General features: G+C 51.3%; 2 protein-coding genes across 17 annotated transcripts; one reads left to right on the top strand and one right to left on the bottom strand.

Annotated features, from left to right (window-relative positions):
• Positions 1-342: 342 nt before the first annotated feature.
• On the top strand, positions 343-10,585 carry Ndst2 (N-deacetylase and N-sulfotransferase 2). 12 transcript variants are annotated; one of them, XR_005282939.1, is made up of 16 exons: positions 346-587; positions 1,190-1,251; positions 2,504-2,639; positions 3,208-3,303; positions 3,707-5,032; positions 5,221-5,308; positions 5,530-5,684; positions 5,779-6,051; positions 6,300-6,428; positions 6,549-6,731; positions 6,820-6,916; positions 8,578-8,701; positions 8,838-9,012; positions 9,216-9,386; positions 9,475-9,844; positions 9,943-10,083. XR_005282939.1 is itself a non-coding variant. In XM_038309586.1 (13 exons), the coding sequence occupies exons 1-13, from the start codon at positions 4,034-4,036 to the stop codon at positions 10,066-10,068; spliced, it is 2,646 nt and encodes an 881-aa protein (XP_038165514.1). In that variant the 5' UTR covers positions 1,288-4,033; the 3' UTR covers positions 10,069-10,585. The 12 variants fall into 12 exon arrangements, 2 of the variants coding, with proteins under 2 accessions (XP_038165514.1, XP_038165515.1); XR_005282941.1 differs by lacking the exon at positions 3,208-3,303; XR_005282938.1 differs by having other exon boundaries at positions 2,978-5,032.
• A 101-nt stretch (positions 10,586-10,686) lies between these two features.
• Zswim8 (zinc finger SWIM-type containing 8) lies at positions 10,687-27,003 on the bottom strand. 5 transcript variants are annotated; one of them, XM_038309580.2, is made up of 26 exons: positions 26,501-27,003; positions 23,324-23,477; positions 22,994-23,088; positions 22,584-22,756; positions 22,308-22,415; positions 22,101-22,182; positions 21,874-21,994; positions 21,242-21,443; positions 20,917-21,092; positions 19,633-20,617; positions 18,391-18,522; positions 18,074-18,253; positions 17,789-17,972; positions 17,470-17,568; positions 16,526-16,650; positions 15,851-16,091; positions 15,596-15,754; positions 15,261-15,489; positions 14,799-15,091; positions 14,430-14,653; positions 12,630-13,118; positions 12,269-12,428; positions 12,002-12,178; positions 11,725-11,844; positions 11,296-11,406; positions 10,687-11,164 (listed from the first exon to the last, which is right to left on the bottom strand). In XM_038309580.2, exons 1-26 carry the CDS (start codon positions 26,706-26,708, stop codon positions 10,704-10,706), a joined length of 5,688 nt encoding a protein of 1,895 aa, XP_038165508.1. In that variant the 5' UTR covers positions 26,709-27,003; the 3' UTR covers positions 10,687-10,703. The 5 variants fall into 5 exon arrangements, with proteins under 5 accessions (XP_038165508.1, XP_038165509.1, XP_038165512.1 ...); XM_038309581.2 differs by having other exon boundaries at positions 18,412-18,522; XM_038309582.2 differs by having other exon boundaries at positions 10,816-11,164; positions 11,296-11,474; positions 26,501-27,002.
• Between the last annotated feature and the right edge of the window lie 87 nt (positions 27,004-27,090).

Genomic DNA, 27,090 nt, shown 5'->3' with positions numbered 1-27,090 from the left:
TTCAGGAGAAGACAAACATCTTTTCCCATTCCCTTGGGGCCTGAAGAAGAAAACTTAGTATAAACTCAGCCAGAGCTGCTGAGTCTGTCTGCCAGGAGGAAGTGGGTTCTTAAGCGGAGGCCTGAGCCTTCGCTCCGCCCCAATGGGAGGTGGCCCCACCCTCTGTGCACGGCTCCCTCCCGCTTCGCGGGGCTGAGTGGACGGGCCTGGGCCTTGGGCCCGCCCCGACGCTCTGCAGACTGTGCCACCCGGCGTGGAGGGGGTCCGCTTCGGTGGCCCGAGCGCGGGGCCGCGGGGCTGCGGGGCTGCGGCTCTGCCGGGTACGGCGGTGGGCCGTGGGGTTCTCCCAGCCCCCGGTCGCGCGGCGGCCAGGCTCAGAGAGCGTGCGGACCCGAACGGGCGCCACAGGCCGCAGCGCGCCGCCTCCCCCTGGTGGGAGCAGTAGTTGGGCCCGGCTGCGGCCGAGCGTTCGCTCGGAGATGGCGGAGTCGCCGCGACGCGGCCCGAGGCCCCGCGAGCAGGGAAGCCCGGCGGCCCCGGGACGTAGCGGGGCCCGGGGACAGCGGGGACGCCGCCCACTCCACAGGGTGAGCCATCCTTGAGAGCAGCCTCCCGTCCGCGGTCGCCCCCAGTTTTCCCCGTGAGTGTCGCCACTGTAACCACCCGCAGGGTCGTCCTGGGCGGCCCCTCATCCGGCCCTCTGCGCCCCTGCCTTCTGTCCCCGCCGCTGGCCTCCCCTCGGTTGCCCCATTCCGGTTGCTTCGCCCGGGTCACTACCGGGCTCTTTCAGCCGGTTCCAGCCTGGATGTCAACTCTCGGCCGCGCTCCTGCCCCTTCCCCTCCAGCTCCCCCACCTGTGGGCTCCTCATTTCTTTGGTGAGCTCTTAGTTCCCGCAGGAGGGTCCCTTTATCATCTAGGCCAGGTCCCCAATCGGCCTGCCTTCCCCCCACAGCGTCGGCTCCGCTCTTTCCCAGGGGTGGGCCCACCTCCAGCCCTCCCTGACTCTATTTGCTGTCCACTGTGGATGACGACCCTTGGTTTTCTCCTTCCTCAGAAACTTTCCACTGCCACACACGTTTCTCCTTTAATGTTAGTCATTGTTCCACCCCTAACAGTTCTCACATGACCCCCTCCCTAGATCTTACTGCTCCTAGATAGGAAGCTAAAATGCAGTTTGTTATGACACAGGAACTTGACAGGCCTGACCTTTGAATCCCAGTTCCTCCACTGACGGAGCTTTGTGATATTGGGTAAGTTACTAAACTTCTCTGGGCCTGAAAGTGTGTGTGTGTGTGTGTGTGTAAAATGGAACCAATACTTATTATGTGTATTTTCCCTGCCTCTTAGAACTTGTATTAAGTACAAGTGCGCTTGATTTTACATCCTGATAAACCTTTAAAATATCCTAAATTAAAAATGCATATAGTACACCTAACCTAGTAACCACAGTAGCCTACCAAATGCATATAGTACACCTAACCTAGTAACCACAGCAGCCTACCAAATGCATATAGTACACCTAACCTAGTAACCACAGCAGCCTACCAAAGCCCTTCGCTCGATGATGTCAGTTGCTTAACATTGTAGTCGTGTGGCCGGGGAGGAACTTAAACTGTCAAACATTACAAGGAGAGCACTGTGTGAGTCCACTATCTTAGGAACTGAACAGAATTGTAGGGAGAATGCCGGCCTAGCCTGTTCAAGGCCATATGTTCCATTGACAGCATTGGAAACCAAAAAAAGATGTGAAGTATACTTTATACTAAATGTTTATCATTTGCACATTGTAATGAATGGAACCATTTTAAATGCAAAGCTCTCAGAATGCCTGCTAAGTAATCAGCAGTGAATATCTCTAGATAACTGTTATCAACACAGGCGACACTCATGAAATGCAGATGCCCTCAGTGAGTTCTCACTACTGTGTTCCTAGTTTTCCCTGTTAGAATTCAACTGTTCTGCCAGGTGGTGGTGGCGCACGCCTTTAATCCCAGCACTTGGGGAGCAGAGGCAGGAGGATCTCTGAGTTTGTGGCCAGCCTGATCTATAGAGTGAGTTCTAGGACAGTCAGGGTTACACAGAAAAACTCTGTTTTGGAAAAAAGAAAGAATTGAGCTCTTTCTATGATCTACACCTGTCCTCTGACTCCTCCCCCTCCCCCGCCATTGCATTAGAACCTCGGGCATGGTAAGGCATGGGCTCTGCTACTAACCTAGGACCCCAGCCCCACCACAATTTTGTTTGTTGTTTGTTTTATTATTACTATGTATACACACACCAGAAGAGGGCACCAGATATCATCATGGATGGCTGTGAGCCACTTTGTGGTTGCTGGGAATTGAACCCAGGACCTCTGGAAGAGCAGCCAGTGCTCTTAACCGCTGAGCCACCTCTCCAGCCCCCATCACAGTTTTTATTCTGTCTCCCAGCTCAGTTATGTCATTTAGTTTTACCCAGGCCAAAGCTGAACTCTAAATAAACCATCTCTCTGGATTCTGAAAGATCCTGTCTCTGCCTGTCCCCGCTGAGGTGTGTGGAATGGCGGTGGAGAGGGATTGCCAGCTGCTGACCTCACTGGGAGTGGCTCAGATAAAATGAATGGAAGCTTGCAGTGGTCTATGGGAAAAGAAGCCGTCAAGTGAGATTCCCTTAAAACTGTCTTCTGATCATCTGCCCTCAATCCACTTGCTATAGCTGGACTCGATTCCTCATTTTCCTCCATCCTTAGGGATGCTCCTGTGCTGTTCTGGGGTGAGGATGTGGTTAGTTCAGGAAGGAGAAGGAGAAGTGCATAGAGTCTGTACTTCGCTTTCTGGCTTTTCTTAGGCACGAGTGGGTTTTATCCTCTCCCCTGATTCTGGCATAGGGGAAGAGAATGAATGGTATGGGCAATTTTTTACAAGTAGTTCCAAGGAAAGTCTCCCAAGTTCTGGACTCAGACACTAATAGAATTATTAACTCTTGCCATTTCTCAAGTTCCTCCACCACAAGGGCCACATGACTGCAAGTTCGTTAGTACCGTTGGGGGTGATGACGGGTGTGGTCGATGCAGAAGATTAAGACTCAGGAGTCTTCGCCTATCTGGCGTTTCATTGGGTCATGAGGCTTCTGAGATGTGCTGTAGAGAGCCCACAGTGCTCCTGCTCATTGGCAAACTGCTCGTAGACCTCTGTTCACCCTCCTGGCTGTTTGGTCTCTCTGGATAGGCTCTTTCATAACTTGAGTTGCTGTTCCAGCTTGAACATAAGAGAATTTGGACATTTATTTGAGTATTCTAAGAAAGAACGAGCTATGAAGTCAAGGTATGGGATTCACCTTGTATTCTTCTATAGATCAAAGCGTCTGGGCTGGGGAGATAGCTCAGTGGGTGAAGTGCTTGCTGAGCAAGTGTGAGGCTCTGGGTTTAGATTCCCAGTACTCAGATGTCTGGTGGTACACATCTCAACCTGGGGAAGTGAAAACAAGCAGACAGGTTTGCTAGCCAGCCATGCATTCTATCTGGACCCGAGAGCTCCAGGTCCAGTGAGAGACTGTCCCAAACATGTGACACACACACACACACACACACACACACACACACAGGCGTGTGCCTGCATAGAAGAGATCATCTCATAATGAGCGTGGGGTAAGAGATGGGATAAGTAGAATGGGTTAGTAACAGACTTTCAAAGGGAGAAGTAATGTACTGATTTCTCTGCCTTACAGATTGTGGGGGCCACTCTTCTGGACTTAGCTGATTCCTGATGTAAGAACCACCACCAGAGCTGAGAAAGCTCAAGTTTCAGCCTGAGGCATGGGCCAGGGGCCATGGTGACCTGAGACCAGTAGATTCTGTCCAGTGCAGCCTGTTGCTCCTCTGCCTCCCCATCCTGTATTGAAAGAATTTGTTCCCATCTCATGGGTCACTGACCCTGAGAGAATCCCTTTCTCGTATTTTTCTGTTCTTCTGCCCTACCGAGACCATTCCAGCGCACAGAGGTCTTTCCTCCCATCTCCTGAGGTGGCCCCATTGCTTCCTCACCTCTCCTCGCCATGCTCCAGCTGTGGAAGGTAGTGCGCCCCGCTCGGCAACTGGAACTTCACCGCCTCATACTGCTGCTAATTGGTTTCAGTCTTGTCTCCATGGGATTCTTGGCTTACTATGTGTCCACCAGCCCCAAGGCCAAGGAACCCTTGCCTCTGCCCTTGGGAGACTGTGGTAGCAGTGGGGCAGCTGGCCCTGCACGACCTCCAGTCCCACCTCGCCCCCCTAGGCCTCCAGAAACAACCCGAACAGAACCCGTGGTTCTTGTGTTTGTGGAAAGTGCATACTCACAATTGGGGCAGGAGATTGTGGCAATTTTGGAGTCTAGTCGTTTTCGTTATAGCACTGAACTAGCACCTGGCCGAGGGGACATGCCCACGTTGACTGATGATAGTCATGGCCGCTATGTGTTGGTCATCTATGAGAACCTTCTGAAGTATGTTAACCTGGACTCCTGGAGCCGAGAGCTGCTAGACCGGTACTGTGTGGAGTACGGTGTAGGCATTATTGGCTTTTTCCGAGCCCATGAGCATAGCCTATTGAGTGCCCAGCTTAAGGGCTTTCCCCTTTTTCTACACTCAAATTTGGGGCTCCGGGACTACCAAGTGAATCCTTCTGCCCCACTACTACATCTTACCCGCCCCAGCCGCTTGGAGCCAGGACCGCTGCCTGGTGATGACTGGACCATCTTCCAGTCCAATCATAGCACCTACGAACCCGTGCTTCTTGCCAGCCATCGGACAGCTGAGCTCCCTGTGCCAGGACCAGGGCTTCGGCGGGCCCGGCTCCCAACTGTAGTACAGGACTTGGGGCTTCATGATGGCATACAGCGGGTGCTATTTGGACACGGCCTTTCTTTCTGGCTCCATAAACTTGTCTTCGTCGATGCTGTTGCATACCTCACTGGGAAGCGCCTCTGCCTGGACCTTGACCGTTACATCTTAGTAGACATCGATGACATCTTTGTGGGCAAAGAAGGTACTCGCATGAAGGTGGCTGATGTTGAGGTCAGTTTTTTTTGGTTTTTTTTTTTTTCCTTTTCTCTTTATTTTGCTAGAAAATTTGCAAGCTCTGTCTGTCAGATTCCCTGCTTTGATTCTGAGCTGCTCATAAATTCTTTGCCTTTTATAGTTGGAAAGAAATATACTTACTGTATATTTCTCAGTCAGTATGTTGTCTCTACTATTCTTTCTAGGCTCTGCTGACCACCCAGAGCAAACTCAGGACCTTAGTCCCCAACTTCACCTTCAACCTGGGCTTCTCGGGCAAGTTCTACCATACTGGTGAGCTCATTTCCTGTTCTGTCTCTTTAGTATTGACCCTGGGCATACAAGTTGGAGAAAGGGACAGAGTTTAGGGCAGACTTGGATTGATATGGGTGGCTAAGAGGAAGCCTTGGCCATGGGCAGGGATCACTAATGTCCAAAGGATGGAAGATGGCCAGTGTTTCTACAAAACAAAGGCATGGGGCTGACTGTGGTCAGCAGGCAGTGTGTGATCCTAGGGACAGAAGAGGAGGACGCAGGGGACGACATGCTGCTGAAGCACCGCAAAGAGTTCTGGTGGTTTCCTCACATGTGGAGCCACATGCAGCCACACCTCTTCCACAACCGCTCTGTGCTGGCCGACCAGATGAGGCTCAACAAACAGTTTGCTTTGGTGAGACTCTTGAATCTCTTCCTTATACTTTCTCCCAGAGATAATGTTTCTTTTTTAACCCTCCCTAATGGACACCCTTTCCTACCCTTTCCAGTTTCCTTTCTGTGGAGGCACCCCACCCTCTTTACCCTCTACTCCCCAAACTTCACCAGGTCCTGGTGAGAGTCTATGCCATTCCCAGGAGCATGGGATTCCTACGGATCTGGGGTATGCTGTGGCCCCCCACCACTCGGGCGTGTACCCCATCCACACGCAGCTCTATGAAGCCTGGAAATCTGTATGGGGCATCCAGGTGACCAGCACTGAGGAGTATCCTCATCTCCGTCCTGCCCGCTACCGCCGTGGCTTTATTCACAATGGCATCATGGTGAGGGATTCCCACTACTAATTTCAATCAAACTTTGAAATTTAGACAAGCCTCTAACTGGCCTTGACTTGTGGCTTGTCAGCTGCCAGCCCAAGGCATCCACAAAATAGGAGATAAATTTTGTTACTGTAACTTCAAACTGAACCTCTGTAAAACCAGGGATATCCAATGCCTCCTGACTTCCATCTATTCATGTCTCCATGGTAATTCATGTCTCATCTGTCCCCTGTACTTTCTTCTCCTCTCAGGTGCTCCCCCGGCAAACATGTGGCCTCTTCACCCATACGATCTTCTACAACGAGTATCCTGGAGGTTCTCGTGAACTAGATCGGAGCATCCGAGGTGGAGAGCTCTTTCTGACAGTGCTACTTAATCCGGTAAGGTGCCAAAAGGGAACCAGAAGACTGGAGACCCAAACTTCTCAAGCCAGAGCCTCGCTCACCAAAGCTGATTGTGAGATGGGGTGGCTGAGTCTCACATGAGGCACCCTCTTGTAGATCAGCGTCTTTATGACACACCTGTCCAACTATGGGAATGACCGACTGGGCCTGTACACCTTTGAGAGCCTGGTGCGCTTCCTCCAGTGCTGGACACGGCTGCGCCTCCAGACCCTTCCTCCTGTCCCCCTTGCACGAAAGTACTTTGAAATTTTTCCTCAGGAGCGAAACCCCCTTTGGCAGGTAAGGATGGAGCTCACACTGACAGAGATGTGATGGGGGTCAAGGGTCACAAGATTAGTCCTCATCAGACTCGTGGCCTAACCTTCAGAATCCCTGTGATGACAAGAGGCACAAAGATATCTGGTCCAAGGAGAAAACGTGTGATCGACTCCCCAAGTTCCTCATTGTGGGACCACAGAAGACAGGTAAATTGTCCACAGCCAGTTTATCCTATGCTGCCTTCTCATACCTACTTCTAATTAATCAAGTCTCTTGAGAAAAGGATTCTTTTTTTTTTAATTGCATTTATTTAGTGTGCTTGCATGAATGCGTAAACACATGTGCAGGAAAACTTGAGGAATCAGTTATTTCCAGTTTTGTTTTGTTGAGACAGGGTCTCACTGTGTCACTCTGGCTGTCCTGGAACTCACTCTGTAGACCAGGCTGACTGCAAACTCACAGAAATCCTCCTGCCTCTGCCTCCTGGGTGCTGGGATTAAAGGCGTGCACCTTAATATTTTTCTTTTTTTTTTTGGTTTTTCGAGACAGGGTTTCCCTGTAGTTTCTAGAGCCTGTCCTGGAGCTAGCTCTTGTAGACCAGACTGGCCTCGAACTCAGAGATCCGCCTGCCTCTGCCTCCCGAGTGCTGGGATTAAAGGCGTGCGCCACCACCGCCCGGCCTAAAGGCGTGCACCTTAATATTTTTAATTACATTTTGTGTGTGTGTGTGTGTGTGTGTGTGTGTGTGTGTTTGTACACACGTGCGCACCTTTATGTCTGCGTGTACATGTACATACATGTGCCCAACAACTTGAGGTCTCTCTTTCCCCCATGTGGATACTAGGGATCAAACACAGATTGTCGCAGTTAGCGGCAAGAACCTTAATCTGCAGAGTTACCTTCACAGCCCTGGGACAGGAACTCCCCCCCCCCCTTAGTTCTAGCTATGTAGCACATTTATAGAAAACTGGGCATAGTAGCTCACCTAGACTTGGGAGGCTAGGGCAGGGGGATTACAGTGAACTTAAAGCCAGCTGGGGCTACATACTGAGTTCCAGACTAGCCTGAGTTACAGAGAGAAGACCCAAGGGAACCCTGATGGCTCTTTGTCTTTGGAGAGGGGTGGAGTGGGAGTATGGGTGGAAGGGAGGGGAGGGAAGTGGGAGGAGGAGGGGAGGAGATGGAAATCTTGAATAAAAAAATGAGAAAAAGAAAAAAAAAAGAAAAAAAAACTCAAAAACACTACTTGTACTACTAATAAAGAGCCATCCATGCGTGTCAGCTTGCAGGGGTAGCGTGGCAACAGCTTTGTTCTCCTTTAGTGTTCTGAGAGTTGAACCCAGGGCCGTACACATGATACCACTGTACACTCAGCTGACCTCTCTAGCTCCCATATGTGGAATTTTTTTTATTCAGTTTTTTTTGAGACAGGGTCTCATATCACCCAGGCCAACCCTGAGTGCCCTGATCTCTCTGCTTCAGTTTTCCAAGTGCTGGGATTACATGCGTAAGCCACCATACCTGGCTTGTCTATAGCGTTTAGAAGAGAAAGAGGGGCCGGGATGTGTGCTGAGCATGCGCTAAGCCCTGGGTTTCAGCCCCAACATAAAAGCCAGTCTGGTGGGACAGGCAAGATCAGAAATTCAAAGCCATCCTTGGCTGTAAAGCAAGTTTGAGGCCAGCCTGGGCTACATAAGATCCTGTTTTTAACCCATTCCTGGGCCTCCCTCAGGGTTTTCTTCTCTTACTTTACTTTGGCTGAAGGGAGTTTTACTACCCACAAGTGAGTATTTTCTTACTTCCTTCAAACGGATGCTGCTGAGCTGGCTGCGTTCCTGGAACAGGCTGGTCCTTGTCTTCCATGCAGGGACCACAGCTGTCCACTTCTTCCTGAGCCTGCACCCCGCTGTGACCAGCAGCTTTCCTAGCCCCAGCACCTTTGAGGAAATTCAGTTCTTCAATGGCCCTAATTACCACAAGGGTATTGACTGGTGAGACTGGGTCCCCTTGAGTGTTTCTCAGAGCAACATGGCCTTCTCCAAAAAATAACCCATTCCAGCTTCTGCGAGCACACGAACATCTGGCCTTGCCACTGAAATGTTTCTTTTTTCTATGCTACTTCTGTAGGTACATGGACTTCTTTCCTGTTCCTTCCAATGCCAGCACTGACTTCCTCTTTGAAAAAAGTGCCACCTACTTTGACTCAGAGGTTGTACCACGGCGGGGAGCTGCCCTTCTACCAAGAGCCAAGATCATCACTGTCCTCACCAACCCTGCTGACAGGGCCTACTCCTGGTACCAGGTTTGCCTGAAGCTAGGGACCACTGGGCCTTAAGGGAAAGGTGGAGAAGGTAGTAACTGCTAGAGACACAGAAAGGAATGAGGGTAGGAAATTAAACTGGTCCCTTAGGGAGGGGTAGCTATGCTATTGTCACCAGACAAGAATATGGCCAATATAATACTGTCAAATCGCCAGCCCTGCCCTTCTTATCCTTGCCCCTGCAGCACCAGCGAGCACATGGAGACCCGGTTGCTTTGAACTATACCTTCTACCAAGTGATTTCAGCTTCTTCTCAGGCCCCTCTGGTACTTCGCTCCTTGCAGAGCCGTTGTCTTGTCCCTGGCTACTATTCTACCCACCTGCAGCGCTGGCTGACTTACTATCCCTCTGGACAGGTACAGTTCCCCCAAGAGCCTTCGTTAGGGTCCCCTCCCTTCAGCCCAGTCCTAGGAATCTGGAGGGAACCACACCCTGTCCCTTCAGTTGCTGATTGTGGATGGGCAGGAGCTTCGTATCAACCCAGCAGCCTCGATGGAGACCATCCAGAAGTTCCTGGGTATCACCCCTTTTCTGAACTACACAAGGACACTCAGGTGGGAGAGCATGATCCAAGAGGAAGAAGGTTTTGTGGGGAAAGAAGGGGATTGTTTGGAAGAAACATCTCTCCCTGTGGGCTGGGAGGGGTAGGGTGCATTTGTGGGGCTTGAGTTTTTTTCTCCCTGACACCTAATACCCTGTTCCTTTGAGCAGGTTTGATGAAGATAAAGGATTTTGGTGCCAGGGACTTGAAGGTGGTAAGACTCGCTGTCTAGGGAAAAGTAAAGGTCGGAGGTACCCAGACATGGACATGGAGGTGAGTGAGACCTGAGACAAGGCTGCTGCTCCACCTCCAGGTCTGATCTTGCTGCACTCTTTACTGTTTGTTTCTCCTCTCACGTTTTCTCCCATCAGTCTCGCCTTTTCCTTACGGATTTTTTCCGGAACCATAATTTGGAACTATCAAAGCTGCTGAGCCGGCTTGGACAGCCAGCCCCCTTGTGGCTTCGGGAAGAATTGCAGCATTCCAGTGTGGGCTGATGCCCCAGCCTTCTCACACCAGCAAAAAGCCTGCTGCTTCACTGAGGGGCAAGCCTTAGAACAGGGCCCACAAGGGGGATTAGAGTGGCCTGGCCCCTTACCCCTCTACCTCAGTGGCCCCCCAGGATTGGAATGGCTGAAAAGGGAAGGGCATCCATTCCTTTGACATAGTTTGGGGGGCCTAAAAAAAGGGGCTTCCCCTTGGTACCGTTATCATGGTACTAGGTACCTTTGACCTATGAACCTGGGAGGTGAGGAAGAGAGGGTCCGGGGAGGGGGTAGGAGAATGTATGAATTCATTATTTCCCTCTTCATCCCCAGCAGTTTATGTGTCTATGCCTACCCACGACAGGGCCCTTTGCTAAGGCCCCTCCATCAGACAGTGGGCCCTGCCTGTGGCCTGGCCTCCCTAGTGTCATTCACATTGAATGGGGATGAGGTCGGCAATTGCTCATAGAGCTGAATATGAGCCCTAGCTGTGGGCTAGAAATGTCCTTAATAAACATCCTTATTTTTCTGTTTTGTCTGCTTTACTCAAGTGAACCACCTAGAATATAGCAGGTATCAACTGACTTTCCACAGCTCTTCTACACAAAGACGGAGGGAAGGACCCAGAAATAGAGTAAAAAAGGAGTTTATATATTTATAAATGCCAAATAAATACCAGAGGCCACCCAACGCCCTCTCCCAGACAAGGCTGTCTCTCCTAGCCCTAGGCTTCGAAGGTCTGAGACATCTTGGCCCCAAGCTACAGCCCAAGAGCAGCTGCCAGTCTGGGCTACCAGGGAATTGAGTGGGGATGATGTGTCCAGCCAAGAGTCACTCCCTCTGTGTGAGGGGCCCCCATAGCCACAGGCCTGTGTCCCTATATAGGGCCCTATAGGGGCCAGACTCAAGGGGAGAAAGTGGTTATCTCTAGAGAGACCCGCTGCCACAGCTCCTTGGTCTGTTTGCTGCGCTTGAGGTTCTGTAGGATGTCGTTGAACTGCATCATGCCCATGGGTGTCAGGCAGAAGGCGCTGCGGGCGCTGCGGATCGCATTCACAAAGTCGTCGTAGTCGGCAGGGGTCAGGTGAATTAAGCGGTGATGGATGTACTGGAGGACGGGTTGGAGGAGAATCTCAGCACAAAGCGTACACAACTTGGCTCACCTCCCTCAACATGCTAAGGACTCTGGTCCAGCTGCCCAGGAGGTGTCGACCTTGTCCATATTCCCTAAGTCATCACCTGCATGTATGCCTGCTGACAGCGCTGCACCAGTTGGTGGAAGGCCGGGGCTCGAAGATGGTTGTGGGCATGAATGGGGTTCAGCCGCTGCAGCGTCTCCATGACGATCTCCTGCAGCACAAACGGGCTCAGCACCCCCTTGGCTGCCCCCACACAGAACTGGTGCACGTAGTTCACTCCTGGGGGGCAGGGGGAGGGGCATGAGACGGGGGTGGCCACCTCTGCCCTAGGGACCCACTTATATATCTCAGCTCTGGCCTGACAGAGCCTCCCTCCACCCCAGGAGCTGAGGTAACCCTCCACCCCCGGCACTTGCACACATACCCGACCAAGGCCTCAACTCTGAGCAAGAGCTAGGAAGGAGGTCTGGGATAGGATGGTAGGGGAATCAGGTCGGGGGACAATGGTCCTGGGGAGGGGAGGTGTTACCCAGCTTTGCTGCCAGCCCCAGCAACCATTTGACATCATCAGTGTAGGGGGGGGAGCGGGAAAAGTTGTTAGGGTGATCATTGTGTGCCCGGCGACCCAGCATCTCAAGTGCCAGCATTCCTAGGAAACAGAAGGGCACACAACGGGGTATATCCTCCACCTTCTACCCCAGCCTGGAACCTGGCCCATAGTAAACAAATCGAGAGCTAGTAGAGGGAATCCACTGAAGAGAGCCCCTCTCCCAGCTGTTTGCAGAGTACAGAAAGGGACTTCTTACCAACACGGTAAGCGGCATGCAGATGGTGCAGGCTATGTGGACTGACTGGTTGACTGTGTGTCTCTTCCTCGGGTGGTGGAAAACCTCCGCTTACCAGAGGGCTGGGCTGCGTGGTCAGAGCAGGCAGTGAAGCACCCTGGATGGCTGGAAATGTGGATGCTGGATGGACACTGCTCACTGCGAGAAGAGGTCCAGAGATTTCCTTCCTACCCATGCCCACTGTACCACCTCCCCTCCATTCACCTGCTCCCTGTCCCCGAAACTCACAGGCCACACTGGTTGGTAGTGGGAGCCCTGGCTCTGTGTGGTAGGGATGAACTGTGATGGGAGCCATGGAAGGGACAGGGAAGGACACTGCAGTGGCAGCAAGTGAGGGAGGAGTCACTGAGTAGGGGTACTGAGCCCCCAGGAATGCAGGATGCACACCCTATATGGATAGGGAAAGAACAGATACCAAGTTATGTCGTGACAAATGGGCATTCCTACATTTCTTAGCCTTGGTTCCCCCACACACACCTCATCCGAACTCCTGGACAGCCCTGCTATACTCCCCAAAGTATTCTACTCCAACCCTATGAACTCCTCCTGCTCTCCCTCCACCACACCGTCAACAAAACACCAGTCTCACCTGTGGGTATGCAGAGCCGGGCACAGGGAAGACGGCAGGCCGGGGCATATGAGGCATAGGGTGGGCAGGGTGAGCTGGGTGGGTGAGGTACTGAGGGCTGCAGGGCAGGTGGGGCTGTAGAGCAGTGTAGGGGTGCAGGCCAGGGGAATGACCATGCCCCAGTCCTGGACCTGGATATAAACTGGATCCCACTGAGATGACTGGAACCACTGTGGCTGCTGCTGTCACTGCTGCTGCAGCCACTGTAACAGGTTCAGTCCCAGGGGCACCCCTGCCCTCGGGCAGCACCCGCCCAGCCTCCCCAGCAGCCCTCATCCCACTACCACTACAGCTTGTGGCCCCTTCACGGGCAGTGGATGAGCCGCCTGCTGTCTGTTCATAGAGCCAGAACCACTGATGCGCAACCTCGAACAGTACTTCAGGGTACACGCCCCCACCCTTGGCTGCCTCTTCCACTGCCATACAGGCCTTCTCCAACATCAGGTTATCCTGGAAAGGAGCACAGAGCGTTAGGGAAAAAGGGCTTACCCAGGAATGATGGCTAGTTGAGGAGGGCGTCAGAAATCAGGGTCAGTGCTCAGTATACCAGTAGTGAGTACTTCACACAGACACTGAACAAATAGCACTGCACCCAAACCTCATCATTTCTGTAAGACCATCCTCAGGGAGCATCCTGGTCCCTAAATGTAAGCCTCCATCCATATCTTTGTGTATGTAATGGGAATAACCCTAACTGTAGGATTATAACAAGATAACTATATAGCATAGAAGGCAACACATAGTGTAAAGGATGAATGTGAAAATGTGAATTCATATTATTGAATTGAATATCACTAATTTGAAAATTAGAAATACTAAAATCAGAAACATTTTAAACACTAACATGATACCACCTCAAGTGGAAAATACCATGAAATATGCGCTCATGCATACATGAGACTGTAAGGCGGTTGCTTGCCAAGTCTGTATAAAGCCCTGACTTTTATTCCCCATACATACATGTACATATGCTGTATTGTACATACATACATTGGAGAGAGAGAGGGCAAGAGAGACACAAAATTTTTTTTTTTCGAGACAGGGTTTCTGTGTGGCTTTGGAGCCTGTCCTGGAACTAGCTCTTGTAGACCAGGCTGGCCTCGAACTCACAGAGATCTTCCTGCCTCTGCCTCCCAAGTGCTGGGATTAAAGGCATGTGCCACCATCGCCCAGCAAGAGACACAAGATTATATCTCTAGGCTGTTTGTATCAGTAATACATAAAATATTAAATTCATAATTAGATTTGGGTCCCATCCTCAAGATAGCTCATGAACTAGAAAATATTCCAAAACCTAAAGTCCAAAACCTAACAGATACTCAATTTACAGTATGTGAAATGTTACAATGAGAGAAAAATTAGATATTTCACAAACTCCTAATTAAATATGGGGAAAATCAAGAGAAGGTCCCTAACCCCAAAATAATGGCATGTCCCAGCTACTATAAGAAGGCTGAAGCACAACTGTGAGTTCAAGCCCATCCTAGGCAGCTTAGGCCTCTAGGAAGGAAAGAGGGGGAAGAATGGCTGCAAGATAGCTGGTAGGTAAAGGCACTTACTGTCAAGCCTGACAACTTGAGTGATTCCTAGAACCCACAAGGTCTAAGGAAAAAGAAACTCCCAAAAGCTGTCCTCTGACCTTCACACACACATACTGTGGCACATATATACCCTGCCCCATCAGACACACACACAATTTTGATAGAAGAAATGCTGAGCACTTAAGTTTCCCCATGTGCAGACAGCTGAGAGCAGAAGTACCTGTTCCTTGCATTGCACCAAGGCTCGTTGAATTTCATTGGGGTTCAGTGCATGGGCATGTGGCAGGCAGCTTAGAGCCAGCTCTGCCGCTGCCCTCACCATGTTGGAGTCTCGTGCCCGTGATGCTCTATCAGCCAGTGATGCAACCTCAGGGGGTGTCAGGTGCCCATCCCAGCATTCTACCAGTATAGTCAGGGCTGCACTGCCAATCTCCATTGCCTGCCCTTTAGGGAAAAGAAAAAGGAGCAAAGTGGGCCCCATTGGAGGTCTGGGGATGGTATCTTACATCAGATCAGCAATGTCACAAAAACAAGACCCTTGCTTCCAATTCATCTCCATCCTGTATGCAAATCAGGACATTGGACTTACCTGTAATCCAGGATACATGGGAAGAATAGGTACGAGAGAGCCAGTTAGGAGAAACAAAATTGTGTAGGCCAAGGGCATAAAGCCCAATCTCAAAGGCGCAAAGGTGCAGGTTGCGGTGAGGACCCTGGTGGCCTCCTGAGGAAGATGGATGTGTGAAAATGGAAGTGCTGCTGTTGCCCCCTGCCTTGATCAGAACTGTCTTTGCCAATTCGAAGTAGAAGTGTGCAGCTGCCTCTGATGGCTGATTGGGTACGTGGGGGGCATGACTCTCCGGGCGACGGCCCTTGTAACACCTAATGGAGCAATGGGTTATTGACAGGGTTGGAGTTTCTTCAAAATAGCGTCCAAATAGGTTAGGAGAGACCTAGGTAAGTAGGGCTGTTAGGGGACAACAGCTGGGTCACAACAGGAATTGGTTTTGATAAAGTGCAGGATTAGACATAGGTATTTCTCCCTACTGACCTGCCAACTTCAACCGTCTTTGCCCGGGCCCCTCCACTGGCACTAGCCCGGCGGCTTCCACTAGAGGATGAGGAACCCAGGGAGTCTGAGGAAGAGCTGCTAATGCTGTCACTGTCTTGTCCTCGACCCCAGGAAGTAGGGGCCCAGCCCCCTCGAAGTGGCCTTCGGCTTAAGGTAGGAGAGCTGTCTGATGTAGTTTCAGGGGCGCTGCTGTCAATGCTGGCCATGCCTAGTACCCCCAAAATGAATCAATCTCAGAAATCAGGAGTACCTGAAGTCAGTCTCCAGCCTTCAGGACCAGCCTTCCCTCCACGCCATCCCATAGGTTGTCGTACCTGTATGCTTCTTTTTGGGCCGCCCTGGGGACCCCCAACCTCGACCATTATAGGCTCCACGACTGCCAAGAGCTAGACGGCTAGGAACCTTCCCCTCAGACCGTGGAGTCAAAGCTGCCTCAGGTGGGAGACCCTCACAGGGGGAATGTGGGGAGCTTTCTGAGTAAGAAAATAGGATACTGGGATGAGCCCAGGAAAGGGCGTAACAACATGACCACTCACCACCCTCCTCCCTTCCCAGTGCCCCCACCTCACCAGGCACATTCTTCTCTGTGAAGCCCTCAGTGGAACCTGGCCCAGCCCCTGCCACATTCCCTGGCTGAGCAGGACCTGTAGAACCTGAAGTCAGAGGTTGCAGGGCCCCGGGGGCAGATGGAGCCCCATGCTTTGAAGGAGATCTCTGGTTGGCTGTGGCTGGACGGCTAGATGAGTAGAAAGAACTCAGTGTCTGTGGCTTATGTGTCTGGCTTTCTCGGTCCAAGAGTTTGTCTAAGATCTGAAGGAGAGACAAGCAGTAACATGACGTCCTTTATTTCCTAAAGTCTATTACCTTCCTTTCTTCTTGAAGCAGCCTAATGCTCCCTCCTCAGGAAGTCTTCCCCAGTTGTAACTACAGGATAACCTCCCAGCTTACATGTCTTGGAATCTTCCATAACACTTACCTGAGGACTGAATATACTGATAGTCAATAAATATTGAAATAAATGAATGATTGACTTTATGCTCTCTGCTTCTCTTCTTCCACCTCATGCCCAAGCATACCTATAAGAACCATTGGTCTCTTGTTCTTTATGAGAAGTCTCCAGGCGTCTCTACTTACCTCCTACAGGCAAACCAGTACTTTTTTCGTTGTACTGGAAACTTCTGAGAAAGATAGTGACATTTTGCTCACTCACTGCCTGGCAAAAACCCAGTACCTCAGCCTCTTACCTTCTTGAGCTTGGCCTGGTCGTCCTTGTAAGTGATCATGAGTGCTAAGGCCAGGTCACCCTTCTCCCGGCGTGTGCCTTCACATAGGAGGGGATGCTCTGCCTCACTCACTGTTGTCTTCATGCCTGTGAGAGGATTAGGAGTGGTCACAGCTCCAAAGACAGCAGAAGCATACAAGCCAGAGCCAGCCACCAGCTCATGAGAAAAAGGTCCCACTGCTTATCATATATACAGCCTTAGCTCTGTCTGCTTCCCAAGACATTTGTAACCTATTCTACTCCACAGGAATTAAAGGTGTATGCTACCACAACCAGGCACATCCAACTGTTTGTTTGCTTGCTTGCTACAATATCTCATGTAGCTCAGACAGGCCTCAAACATGCTATGTAGCCAACGATGAAATGGACTCCTGAGCCTCCTGCCTCCACCTCCCAAGTACTGGGATTGCAGGCATAACCATTGAATCTGGTATTAAGACTGACAATTTCCTGTCTAAAACTTCCTGATCTTTTAACCTACATTATATATTCTGTCACCTCCCTGAGACCTTTCTTTAGATTATTATTTTGTTGTGTTTTAAACACCCACCATATGTAGCACATATTTAAGTTTTATTTATTTTTATTTCTGTGTGTGTTTTGCCTACATGCATGTGTACCATGTACTTGCAAAGCCCATGGAAGCCACAAGAGAGAACATTTTATCCCTTGGAAAATGTAGTTACAGATGGTTGTGAACCATCATGTGGGTGTTGGGAACTGAACCTGGGTCCTCTGGAAAAGCAGTAGGTGCTGAGCCATCTCTCTCCAGCCCCTGCTCTACATTACTGACTGTGTTATGAGAACTAAGTAGTTGGTTCACATGTCATCTTGACTTTCCCACTGCAACTCCTCAAGGCCTGATCCAGGCTTTGCTCATGGGCATGCACAAGACAATACACGTACCCAAGGCAGCAACTGCAGCTTCAAATCCCAGCTCCTCATCCCCAGGCATCTCGTTATTCCAGTTGCGACTTGGGGGCCGGGATCCCGTGGGAGAAACCACTAGATGAAAATTGGGTTGTCAGGCAAACAAAAGTACCATAGGAAAGAATGTAAGAAATCCAGGACCTACATCATTCAAGACCTACCCATGAAGCTGCCTGATGGGTCCTAAAGATGACTCTGCCAGAGTCTTAGAGATCTTGGTTTTCCTTTAAAAAAAACAACACAACTACCCTTCTCCCCCCAAGTTCTCCACTTACTGTAGGGGCAGGCACTATACCTGGAGCACAGAGAACATCAAAAATGAAGCTGGCCAACATGAGGGGTAACACAGGCCGATAGTCACAGAGTGTGCCCTCCCGAAGTTCTTCTGCCCGGCACCGCATGGTACTCATTTCACTGGGACCCAGAGGGATCTTCTTGAGCAGAGCAGCCACTTCAGACTCCTGATATGCCAACTTCACCTGAAAGTGCAGGAAGGAACTCAGACCACCTATACCTCAATGGAGGTCAAGGTATAAGAATCTGCAATGATTAATGAGAAGACTCGAATGGAACCTCTGACCTCCAGGGCCTTGGTAGAAGCAGGGGGCCGCTGTAGCTCCAAGGCAAACATGCCAACTCGGAAGGCCAGGTTGTGGTGCTCTGGGCGCTCACTTAGCACTGTCAATAGGAAAGCTGCCTTGGTAAGGGTGTTGGTAGCCACCCAGGTCTGACGGCTTGTGGATACCTTGTTTTTCTTGCCCTAAATGGAAGTGCAAAGAGTTGGACAAATGAGTCTGATTCACCTCAGTAGAAGTAGAAGGAGGCTCTCACTTGGGGTGGGGAACAGGAGCAGGGATAAATGGGGTCAGGAAAGTAGAGGAAGGAGGTCTCTCTCACCTTGGCAGGGGGCGGCTCTACCTTGAGGTCAGGTGGGTTGGCTAGCAGGTCCTGAGCAAGTTCCACAGTGAGGCGGGAGGCCTCATTGCTGTAACCATGGGCATGAAGGGCCTCAGCACAGGCAAATAGCACCTACAGAACATAGGACCGCAAGACTGAAGGCTTCCCTTGGAGAACTTCACACCTGACTATGTAGTACACATTCCTAAAGCACTGATTCCATGCTTATCCTGGGCATACCATACGAGTTCAGTCTGTTTACAGACACCACCAACATTCAAGATTATGTGGTAACAAGTATTGCTGAGAAAGGGCGCTCGGGACAGCGGAACACTGCTACTCTTGTTTGTGACAGGGGTCAACTCAGGTACAGTAGGCTAGGGGAGCCAGCAAAGGCTGTGGGAAGCTCAGGAGACTTCTCAGAAGACAAGGTCTATTTTATTTTATCTGAGCCAGGATCTCACTATGTAGCTCAAAATGGCCTCCAGCCGGGCGGTGGTGGCGCACGCCTTTAATCCCAGCACTCGGGAGGCAGAGGCAGGCGGATCTCTGAGTTTGAGGCCAGCCTGGTCTACAAGAGCTAGATCCAGGACAGGCTCTAGAAACTACAGGGAAGCCCTGTCTCGAAAAAACAAAAAAAAAAAAAAAGGCCTCCAACTGGAGATTCTCCTGCCTCAACCTCCCAAGTGCTGAGATCACAAGCATTTGCCACCACACCACCTGGCAGGGAAGGGGATTCTGAGTTCATCAACTCTATGTCCCTATCTTTAAGGTCTCTAAGACCTGAAGAAGGAACAAGAGCTAACCAAGCCTTGTGAGAAGAGAATTCCAGGCAGAAAGGCCAATTTGTACCTAAGTGTGTAGGTAAGAGGGAGCGTGGTGAGCTCCAGGAATAAGTGAACTGCACAGAGGATGAAAGACAAAGTCAACACTGGAGAAACCGGCAAAGGTCAGACAGAGTGGAGCCCCACAGTCATGCAAAGGACCTTCATCTTTATTCTAAGGGCACCAAGCAACCACTGAAGACTTTTAAGTAATACACTGACACAGTATCTGAAAAATATCCAGAAAAGCATCAATGTGGAAGCAGTAGAGAGGACAGACTGCAGACCAGGATGCCAATTAGGATACCTACAAAATGTTAACAGTCATCTACTGATCTTGACCCTTCCAACTAGAGCCACTGGGCCTCTTAGTGATTCCAAAGGACTCACGCCCCACCCCCTTCTTCAGTCCCCTTACCTCCATTCGGCTCTCCTGTTCCAGTGGCTTCAGCCCAGCAAACAGGTCGTGTTCCTCCCCAGCCCCACCCTCGGCCTTCTCCTCCTCGCCTCCAGCCCCATCCTGAGCATTCAGGTAATATGCTTGGTAGTCATCATCATCCTCTCCAACTGTAGGAGCTGCTTCTTTGGTTTTGTGGAGCCCACTACCACTGTCGTCTGTGGAAGGGAGGTCATCTCGGGTACAGACCTCCCCAGGCAGCAGGCTAGGGCGGTCAGTAGAGGCTGTGGGAGGCTCAGGTCCTTCTGAGAAGTATACACCAGCGTCTTCCTCGTAAGTATCTAGGGGCTCGGGAAGGAAGGTGGAAGGTCCTCGGGAGCCAACTGACGGAGGACAAGGTGGAGGACTCTCAGGAAATCCACCAAAGGTGCTGGCCTCTGCACCCAGGGCCAGGCTGCTGTCATCCAAACTCATCTCTGCCAGGTCTGGTTCCAGGGAGCTGTCTTCACTGCTTAACCGTCGTTTGCTCCCACTGCCTGCTGAGCTCTTTCCCCCACTGCCAGTCCCACCCAGTATCTTGGCCTTGCCCCCACCTGGACCCATTTTATGCAGAGCCTTATCTCCTCCTTCAGTAGAGAGGCGGCGGGGACCCCGCTGTGAGGAGACCCCCTCACCCAATCCTTTGCGTTTAGCCCCAGGTTCCTTGGGCCTCACAGCTGGCTCAGTAGGAAGAGGTCGGGGTCGGGACTCTTCCAGGCACCCAGATCGAGGGGCCCCTGGCCTAGCAGGCAGGGCCCGGGCCCAGCACAGGGCTAGCTTCCGGTCAGTGCCACTGTAGGTAACACCAGGAAGGGGATAGGCCTCTTCCCAGTTAAAGTAGCAGGCCTCCACTGCTGGCCGGAAGCCAGGGAAGAGCTTATCCAGGGTCTTCTTGTGCTGTCCCCGCTTGACATTCTCAATCACCTTCAGCTGCCACTGGCGCAGCTGTGCACACAGTTCCCGGCGACTGTGGAAACAAAGGGCAGGAGGCTACTAGGGGGGTGACAAGCAGTCTGCACTGCGAGTGAAAAGGAGGAGATAAGGTAGAAATACACTCTCAAAGAAAGGCATAGAGAAGGGTACCGTGGGGAGAGGCTGCAGGGGAAGAAGAAAGCCTGTCAGAAACAGGACTCACGAATCTCTGGTAACCCCAGTGCTAAGCTCTTCCCATTTCTCCAGATGAGAGAAATCTCCATACTCAAGATCAGTGTCCAGGCTGTCCCGGGCTGGGCTTGTCAGAATGTGGTAATCCTGGGGAAGACTCACCGCTGAGGGCTGAGGGCAGGGTCCAGCACAGCGAGCCTCCAGAGTGTGACCATCTCATCACACATACTTGCACATGCATGGGCTGCTACCTCTGATTGGCCGTTGCTGCGGCCTGTGTGACCACTGGCACTGCTGTGTGAAGCTGAGGTACGCACACTGTACCACCAGCCTGTTATCTGGAGACAAAGAGAACTGTAAGGTATACCATAGCTCAGAAGATGAAAGAAATCCCTCCCCTCCTCCAAGTTCCTGTCAAAAAAAGGAGACTAAGATAAGAGAAGGGAAAAAAGAAACTACCACACAGCTCCCAGTCCTGTGGTGTTACCTGTTCGTAGGTGAGGCACTGGTCAGTGAGGATTTCCAGCAAGGGGGCAGCATTGCTGTCCCTCCGCTTGAACATTTCTCGAACAATGCTAAGCAGGTTCCAGACACCCTCAGGCTCTCGGCCCCTCAGGGGGCGCAACAGACAAGCCCATTCAGCAGCAGCAGGAGGTTCCGTGGAAGACAGATACATAGAGTTTACATCACTGTAACATGAACAGAGAGGAGGATGATTCGGTAGGGCTAAATGAATGGTGCTACAACAGAGTAGGGCTTTGATCTAAAGGGGATCCTGACCAAATATAGAGTAGAGTGGAGAAGGACACCTGGGACAAATTTTTTTTTTGGGGGGGGGGGACAAAATTTTTGACCTTTCTCTGCATCTGCATCTGTATTATCAGCCAAAGGAGGAAAAAAAAAAAAAAAAAAAAAAAAAGGCCGCTGGCTCCACCCAGCTCGGAAAGCACTCTGACTGCCCACAGTCATCATCAAGCATGATTTAATCCCTGATATCTGTGTGCAGGTACCGTGCCAACGGAGGATGAGAAGGTGGGAGACACCAGCATTAACAGAGCAAAGATCTCTCAGTGGCCCAAGGAAGTACCTACAGATTCAGTATGCAGAGACCTGACTTACCTGAAGACCACAGGGGAGGGGCCGCAGAACTTGTGCAGTGTCTTCTTTATGTTGTCGGTGAGTGTGGACTCATCCAGATACCAAGTGCTCTGGTCTGAAGCTGAGGGCCCTGCTGTAGGGTCTGGGAATGACAGGTAAGCAGTCACCTATTGATAAGGACTCATTCACCTAACAACAAGGAGCCTTTTGTAAGTGATGCTCTGTGCTCGCTTTCTCTCCACACTCACCGGGAGCTCCACACACTGTGTTAATGGCTGTTGACTGGGAGGAGAGGAGTTCATCGAGGAGACGCTGAGCTGTAGGGAGTATCTGAGGAAACAGGGACAAAGGCAGAGAGAACAAGGCACATGTGAATCCAAGAGGGCTGAGCCTAACGAGAAGGCTGATTCAAAGCCTGAAAGCCAGCAGTGGGAAGATGTGTCAACCTCACCCACCTGCTGAGGGAGCTCACTGATAAGGTACTGAGCAAATTTCTGAAGCTGGTCCCTTTGTAGCCGGGACAGGGACTCTGAGACTGGAGCCCGCAAACAGACAGCAGAAGCCTGAAAGAGCAAAGAGAGATAGGAGCGCCTGAGAAAAGGTTTAGGAGCTAGAGCTGGACAGAGGTGGGCAAAGGGGAGGTAAAGGGGCTCACATTGTGGCCAGGCATGCAGCAGAGAAGGGGGGAATGGAGCGTAGGTTAGGGCCAGGATAAATTGGGAGGGCCTCACGTTGTGAATGCGGAAGAGACAGAGTGCCACGACATGGGTGCACCATTTGGCCCCAGCCCCACAGGTACAGCTACAGGAAGTGACCCGGCAGCGATCAAACATCACAGCCACATTGTAGGCCCCTTTGGGAGGGACCATCTGCGGTGGCACCACTGTAGCACTCAGATGGAACCCTAGGGAGAAATAAGGGTATGATCAGAAGTAGCTGCCGAGACCAGAGTCTCTGACCTCACTTAACCCTGGCCACACACTTATACAGTTAATTCCACATGTTTTGTATGTTTGTTTGGTTTGAATTTTGCCTCTGTTTCCTGAGTGCTGAGATTAAAGACACATGCAACCATGCCCGACCCAAAGATCAGTGATGAGAGGAACAAGGTTAGCACAAGGTTAGCGTGATGGAGCCTTACCTATCTGCAGTGGGTCTTTCACAGCCCTCATGCGGAACAGCTGATCCCCTCGCTGGAACTCATCTGCACTGCCATTGGCTAGGCATGAATACAGACTGCAGGAAGAAGAGGTCATGGCCACAACCCAACAAATAACAGACACTGAGAGACCACCAAGTCCTAGACAGCTCTCTCCCTTAACACTCCTTGGGAGAAATCCCAGGCACTCCCCTTTCCCTTATCTTCCTCTTACCAGTTCCAACTACAGTATCTCTTTTGTTCTGCAGAAATCCCAGCGGCCAGTCTGAGCTACCAGAACTCCAATGCCCATTATCAGTTCTCTGGACTCACCGAATGTCCTCTTCATTTTCAGGGAAGCTCCAGAAAGCAATTCGAAGTTGGAGTTGTTCAGGCACTGGAGGATAAACTTTCTCCACCACTTCAAATGGGATGTGAAATGCCACCTGCTTTGCTGACAGCTCCACCAATGGGATTACCAACCCATCTTCCAAAACAAAGGTTGGGGTGGTGGAAGAGAAAGGGCCATAATTATTTTGCCATAATTACTTGGTACCAGTACCACACCCTGGGTACCTATGTACACACACCATCTTCTTAGAAATATATATTTTGAAAGCTTTTTTGTTTTTTATCTTTGTTTTGGGGGGTTTTATTTGTTTCTGTTTTCAAGACAGGGTTTCTCTGTGTGGCCCTGGCTGTCCTGGAACTTGCTCTGGACCAGGCTGGCCTCAAACTTGGAAATCCCCTGCCTCTGCCTCCTGAGTTCTGGAATTAAAGGGGTACATCACTATACCCTATATTTTAAGTTTAAATTTTAGTTTATTTTTTTAAATCGTGTGTCTGGCCGGGCGGTGGTGGCGCATGCCTTTAATCCCAGCACTTGGGAGGCAGAGGCAGGCGGATCTCTGAGTTCGAGGCCAGCCTGGTCTACAAGAGCTAGTTCCAGGACAGACTCTAGAAACTACAGGGAGGGGCTGGAGAGATGGCTCAGAGGTTAAGAGCATTGCCTGCTCTTCCAAAGGTCCTGAGTTCAATTCCCAGCAACCACATGGTGGCTCACAATCATCTGTAATGGGGTCTGGTGCCCTCTTCTGGCCTGCAGGCATACACACAGACAGAATATTGTATACATAATAAATAAATAAATATTTAAAAAAAAGAAACTACAGGGAAACCCTGTCTCGAAAAACAAAAAAATAAAATAAAAAATAAAAAAATAAATCGTGTGTCTGTATGTGGGCTTGTGCATGTGCGTCCAGGAGTCAATGCAGACCAGAAGAAAGTCAGGAGTTACAGGTGGTTGTGAGCCATCCCACATGGGTGCTGCTGGGAATTGAATGAAGGTCCTCTGCAAGAGGAGCAAGCACTCTTAGCCTCTGAGCCATCTCTCCAACCAACCCACCCCCTTCTTGTCAGGGTATAAGAACCCTTAAAACTCCTTTCGGGAGAGGGGAGCTGGGCAGTCTCCAGCCACACACAGCTGGTCACTTCAGGAGCAGAACAGTAGATACCAGGGAGAGTCTAGGAAACTCATGGCCAGATAGGTGTGTTCTAGGACTCTGGCAGGTAATCTACTCACAGGCTTCAGCACCGAATTTCCCACACCCTCCATTTAGGTTCACATTACATTGTACTGCGTCACTGCCATTCACCTCTGACTGCCTTTTCTCTAAATGACTGCAGGCCTCCATCGAAGGAGAAAACATGAGCCAGAACTCAGAATAATTACTTAAGGATCTCAAGAAGCAAAAGAGCCTACAGGGCCTCTTGGAACCTGAAGACTGACTTCCCATCCTGGAAGCCAGGAGGAGACAGTTATCCCAGGGCACCTGGCTGTTGCTCCTGAAATCACCTGGAGTATGATGTAGTTAGCACTCGAGAGTTTTCCACACTGCTTTAACAAAAAGCAGTAATAGCATAACAGGCTGCAGATCTCACAGCAAAGGACTGTATTAGAAAATGGATTAAAAAATAACAAAACAGAAAAGAACCTTTCAAAAACAACAGCAAGCCTTTTTCGAGTAAGCAACTGAAGGTAGCTGAGGAAGAAATGGGGGTAGAAAGGGTATATCAGGCCAGGTCTGGAAGGCTGTGGATAGGGGGGTTAGACTGTACAGCCGGATCCTGTCTCGGGAGGAAGGCAGGCAGGAAAAAGGGAAGAAAAGGGGAAAGGACTTGAACCTATGCAGGAGGGCTTCAGTATTCTGAGTATCTTGACTGCCATGCCTTCATTTGCTTCCCCCAAAGTTAGAGAATTTGAAGCCCCCAGACAATCCATACTCTCCAATATGAAAGAAGCAAGAGGGTCACAAAAGATTCACACTGAAGCTGCCTGTGACCTGTGTTTATGTGTGCATCTGCACACAGACGAGTGGCGTCTCTCCAACTGAAGCTGGGTACTACCACTCCTAAAAAGTGGCACAGGCAAATCTGTCTCCGTCCTAAAGGGGCACCTGCACAACAGCTTGCAGAACAGGTCTTTTGCCTGGCTGGAACACATAGATTAACCCTTTCAACTACCGAAGAAAGCCAGCCTGAACTGAGGCCCAGAGAAAAACTGCCTTGGGTAGAGCAAGGGAAAGATGTGATGATCCCTGAGCCTGAGAGGCTTCCCTGTCTTCACTCTCCTTTCCATTCCCTCTAACAAAGCAAGATTCTTCACAGCACGAATCCCTAACTTCACTGGAGACCAAGAATGAATGAAACACAAAAGAGAGGTGCTCCGTGAGGAGGGCTGCAAGATAATTATCCTTCACCTCCTGCCCAGACCTCAGATATGAAGTCCAAGGCTCCCAACTCTCTGGTCCCAGCCTTGGCTTCTGACAGATGCCAGGAGCAAACCTCTGGCTTAATCCTATGAATTATGGCATCTCCTCTCCTCTCACTGGCAAGTTCACTTCCACTTTCCTCTTGGTGGAATCCTTTCTTGGTGCAGCTTATGAGGAGAGAGCAACATCCTGGAAGCGAAGCAACCACCGCATCACCCCACAGAGTGACACACCTCAACTGGTAACTTTCGCACGGTCCACGCCTAACCATTCTCTTCTGCCTGTCTACTTCTGGTTTACTAAAGGCCAAATTCCGTTAAATATTCTTAAAACAGAGAAGGGATATTCTCCCATATTCGCTCTCTAAGGCGTAAAGGAATAACAAAAGGTCTTTCTGGCCAACCCAGGATGTTCTCTGCCACAACACAAACTTGCGTGAGCGCGCGCGAATGAGCGCGCGCGCGGGTTCTCTCTCTGTCTCTCTCTGTGTCTCTGTCTCTCTCTCTCGTCCTTCCCTTTCTCCCTCCCCCCATCTTTCCCTCTTTCTCCTCTCTTCTCCCCTCGCCTCTCCTGTCTCTCTACTGTGAAGATGCCACCCCAGCCCTGGAGGGCCAGAAAAGCAAGTCCAGAAGTCTGCTCAGCTTGGGACAGCTCCCGGTCCGGACAGCTCCCAGGCAAGGCCCAAGCGGGGTTTGCCTGCTTCCCTCCCCCTCGCAGCCTTCCCCCCGCTCATCCTCACCTCGCATTCTGGTACCGCCACTGCCACCTCCGCCACCGCCTCCAGTGGGAGAATTGGGCCCGGCTGACTGTTTGCGCCATCCTCGCCAGTTCTGGCAAAGGCTCTCGGCCTCGGAGATGAACGAACAGAGTGAATCCTCCTCAAAGCGGTCGGAATCCTCGAACGAGAAGCGCTCGCCGTCCTCCCACTCCGCGAACATCAGCTCCATGGGGCCCGCACCCCCCGGGGCCGGGTCTCCCCCCGCGGATCCGGGGCCTGGGCCGCCGGCCGGGGACTGAGGGGAGGCCCGGGGCCTGAGGGGCGAGCCGGGGCTGGGGGTGGCCGGGGCGCTCAGGGCGGCCGTGCCGGGCGAGGATCTCGGGCCTGGGAGGGAGGCCGGGCCGGGCCTCACCCAACAGCGAGGTGCGAGCGGGGATTGTGGCCAGTCTGCGAGACTCGAGGCCCGGACGAAGCGCTGGGCGGCCAGGGCCTCTAGGCGGCTGCGGCGCCGCCTCCCCCATCAGCTGATCCGAACTTCCGGCCGCGCCGGCCATCACCACTTCCGCCCTCGCGTGCTCCGGGCCTGGACCGCGTACGGGCGGGTGTAGGGG

This window comes from Arvicola amphibius, chromosome 13 (assembly GCF_903992535.2).
Source record: "Arvicola amphibius chromosome 13, mArvAmp1.2, whole genome shotgun sequence".
Taxonomy (NCBI): Eukaryota; Metazoa; Chordata; class Mammalia; order Rodentia; family Cricetidae; genus Arvicola; species Arvicola amphibius.
Note: the sequence above shows the minus strand (reverse complement) of the source record. Positions and strands in the feature narration are given on the sequence as shown.